This window comes from Branchiostoma lanceolatum, chromosome 10, assembly GCF_035083965.1.
Source record: "Branchiostoma lanceolatum isolate klBraLanc5 chromosome 10, klBraLanc5.hap2, whole genome shotgun sequence".
NCBI classification, from domain to species: domain Eukaryota; kingdom Metazoa; phylum Chordata; class Leptocardii; order Amphioxiformes; family Branchiostomatidae; genus Branchiostoma; species Branchiostoma lanceolatum.
The window spans coordinates 257,075-259,435 of NC_089731.1; the positions used below are offsets into that span (position 1 = coordinate 257,075).

The 2,361-nt window shown below is 43.0% G+C and overlaps 1 protein-coding gene across 2 annotated transcripts; it reads right to left on the minus strand.

The window, feature by feature from the left end:
- Window positions 1-378: 378 nt before the first annotated feature.
- LOC136442802 (C-type Lectin CRL-like) lies at window positions 379-2,361 on the minus strand. Of its 2 annotated transcripts, XM_066439733.1 has the most exons (3): window positions 2,031-2,361; window positions 1,215-1,610; window positions 379-921 (listed from the first exon to the last, which is right to left on the minus strand). In XM_066439733.1, the coding sequence occupies exons 1-3, from the start codon at window positions 2,353-2,355 to the stop codon at window positions 911-913; spliced, it is 732 nt and encodes a 243-aa protein (XP_066295830.1). In that variant the 5' UTR covers window positions 2,356-2,361; the 3' UTR covers window positions 379-910. The 2 variants fall into 2 exon arrangements, with proteins under 2 accessions (XP_066295830.1, XP_066295827.1); XM_066439730.1 differs by having other exon boundaries at window positions 379-1,610.

A 2,361-nucleotide genomic window follows, 5' to 3' on the forward strand; every position in this document is an offset into this window, starting at 1 on the left:
CAACTGACTGGCATGCCGTTCGCATTGGCCCTGAAGGTTGGGCTAAGTCACTGCAGAGTATGTAAAAAGTCGTTACTTAAGAATACAGAAACCACAGATAACGAATCATAGTTGCACATAAATGTAAAGAAGGCAGCATTAACATGTAGAATATTATGTAATGACCACATTCCCCCACTGGTAGGGAAACATTGGCTGGTGGTGACTGTGCAAGTAATTTTTGTCTCTCAAATTGCAAAGAAGGCACCACGATAACAAGTTCTCCATATTTCAAGACACACAACTGTCCATAGAAAGCTGAGTGAGCCGTGAGTGAGACTTTTGCAAGTTGCAAGTACAGTGCAAACATGATAAGTTTTAAAGTTTGACGGAGGCTGATCTTTGCTGTGAATGCCCTTAATCCGTATATGGCAAAAACATAATGACGTCATTAAACCAGAAAACTGGTACTCAATCAGAAAATCTGTATAAAATCAGAAAACTGGTATACAATAAAAAAAAACTGGTATACATGTTTAAAAAATGGCTATATAATCGGAAAACTGGTATACAATAGAAAAAATGACATTCAATCAGTAGATTTCCATACTGTCTGAAACTGCTAAACAGTCAAAAAACAGTATATGATTGTATGAGAAGCATACAATAAAAAGTATACATCCAGAATACAATTACACAATAAAAACGAGTACAGGAGACTGGCATAAGATCAGAAAAGTGCTATTCAAGCAGTGAAGCTTCATCTAAGTTCTAAGCCTATTTTCTCGTAAACAAATCGGTGAAAATATTTTAAAAAACGTACAGATTTGACCCATCCAAGTTATTCAAGTTTTTATGTTTTACTGGTTAGTTTTTGCTGCGGATGGTCGGAGAGCCGTTGTACAGCGGTGGTGAGAGTTCAGTATGACGTCTATGGACGTCCTGGAATAATGAGAATTAGCAGGAATGAGATGTGGAATGGTGTGTTGATAACGACAGTAATATGATAATGGTCTAGTGTGCTTAGAGTGGTGGAAATGGTAGGGCTATAAAGAGTACCTGGTGCAGCCTGGCATATGAAGTGAAAGAAGCTATCGCATGGTGCGTCGCTCCACTTGTCTCTCCAGGGTGCAGGGTGAAGTTATCATATTAACAAGTGTAATATGATAATGGCCTAGGGTGCTTCATCACCAGGGTGCTTAGTATGGTGGAAATGATAGGGCTAAAAAAAGTACCTGGGGCAGTCTCGCATATGGAGCGATATAGCCAGTCGCATGGTGCGTCGTGCCACTTGTCTTCAAAGGATGATAGTTGCGCGTAAAAAACGCAATATTCGTTGCCGCTGTAGTTGTCCGGTTGTCCCGGACCCCAGGAGTTGTACGTCCCAAGTGCAGAACCGTCCACCCACTCAAAGCTTCCCTCTTCGCGGCGATCGTGCAGGCCGAACCAGAAATTCACCCTGCCGTTCGCAGACAGTGATATCAGGAAGGCGTTGGTCTCAGCGTCTCGGGGCATGGCGAGGGTGCCGCCGTCTTCACGACAGGCCGCGGCCGCTCCGCTGAAGGTCTTAAGTGTGTTGAAGACCTTGTAGCAAATTCCACGCCACGTTGTGTAACGATCGGGACAAGATGCTGGAAATAGCGACAGACATTAGTGATATTGAACACGTTCCAGAAATCCACCAATGACCAAGCATTATACCTTCTTCATCAGGTTGTGTAGTTTTTTGTATATCAGCATAACTGATTACTAATACAAGACAGTAAAAGACTATGTAAAAACTTGACACCATGTATATGTTCACATTTAAAGTACGGGTAGCACATTGTTGATGAGAAAAGTAATGATATCATAACCAATCCCACGATATTCACTTTATATATCAATGCAAATCGTCCTGCAGCCTTTGAAATTATTGATAAGGTAAATAATATCATGTAATGGAATCATGATAGTCAGTGCCACAAATATTCCTTTTTTTGTACTGATTACATTGCCCAAAACACAATCGAGAACAGTACGTATATATAAGCAACCGAAATCCAACTTACATGCCATCTTACAGTCGTGGAGACGCTGCTCCATGGCGGCGTTTCGGCTTCGTTCCTTGTCCAGGTCTCGCTTCAAGGCGTCAACAGTGGTGGACATGTTGTCTTGGTCGCAATTCAAGGCGTTTACAGTGGTGGACATGTCGTCTCGGTCGCGCTTCAAGGCGTTAACAGTGGTGGACAGTTGGCGCATGTCGTCTCGGTCGCGCTTCAAGCCGTCAACCATGGTGGACAGTTGGCGCATGTCGTCTTGGTCGCACTTCAATGCGTCAACAGTGGCGTAAATGTCGTCTAGGTCCCGCTTCAATGCGTCAACAGTGGTGGACATTTTAGA

Excerpts from the sequence above, each read along its gene's own strand:
- LOC136442802 (XM_066439730.1), bottom strand. The coding sequence starts at position 2,355 with ATGTCCACCACTGTTGACGCATTGAAGCGGGACCTAGACGACATTTAC. Across the intron at positions 1,611-2,030 it reads CCACGACTGTAAGATGGCAT|CATCTTGTCCCGATCGTTAC; the intron begins GTAAGTTGGATT and ends CGCTATTTCCAG.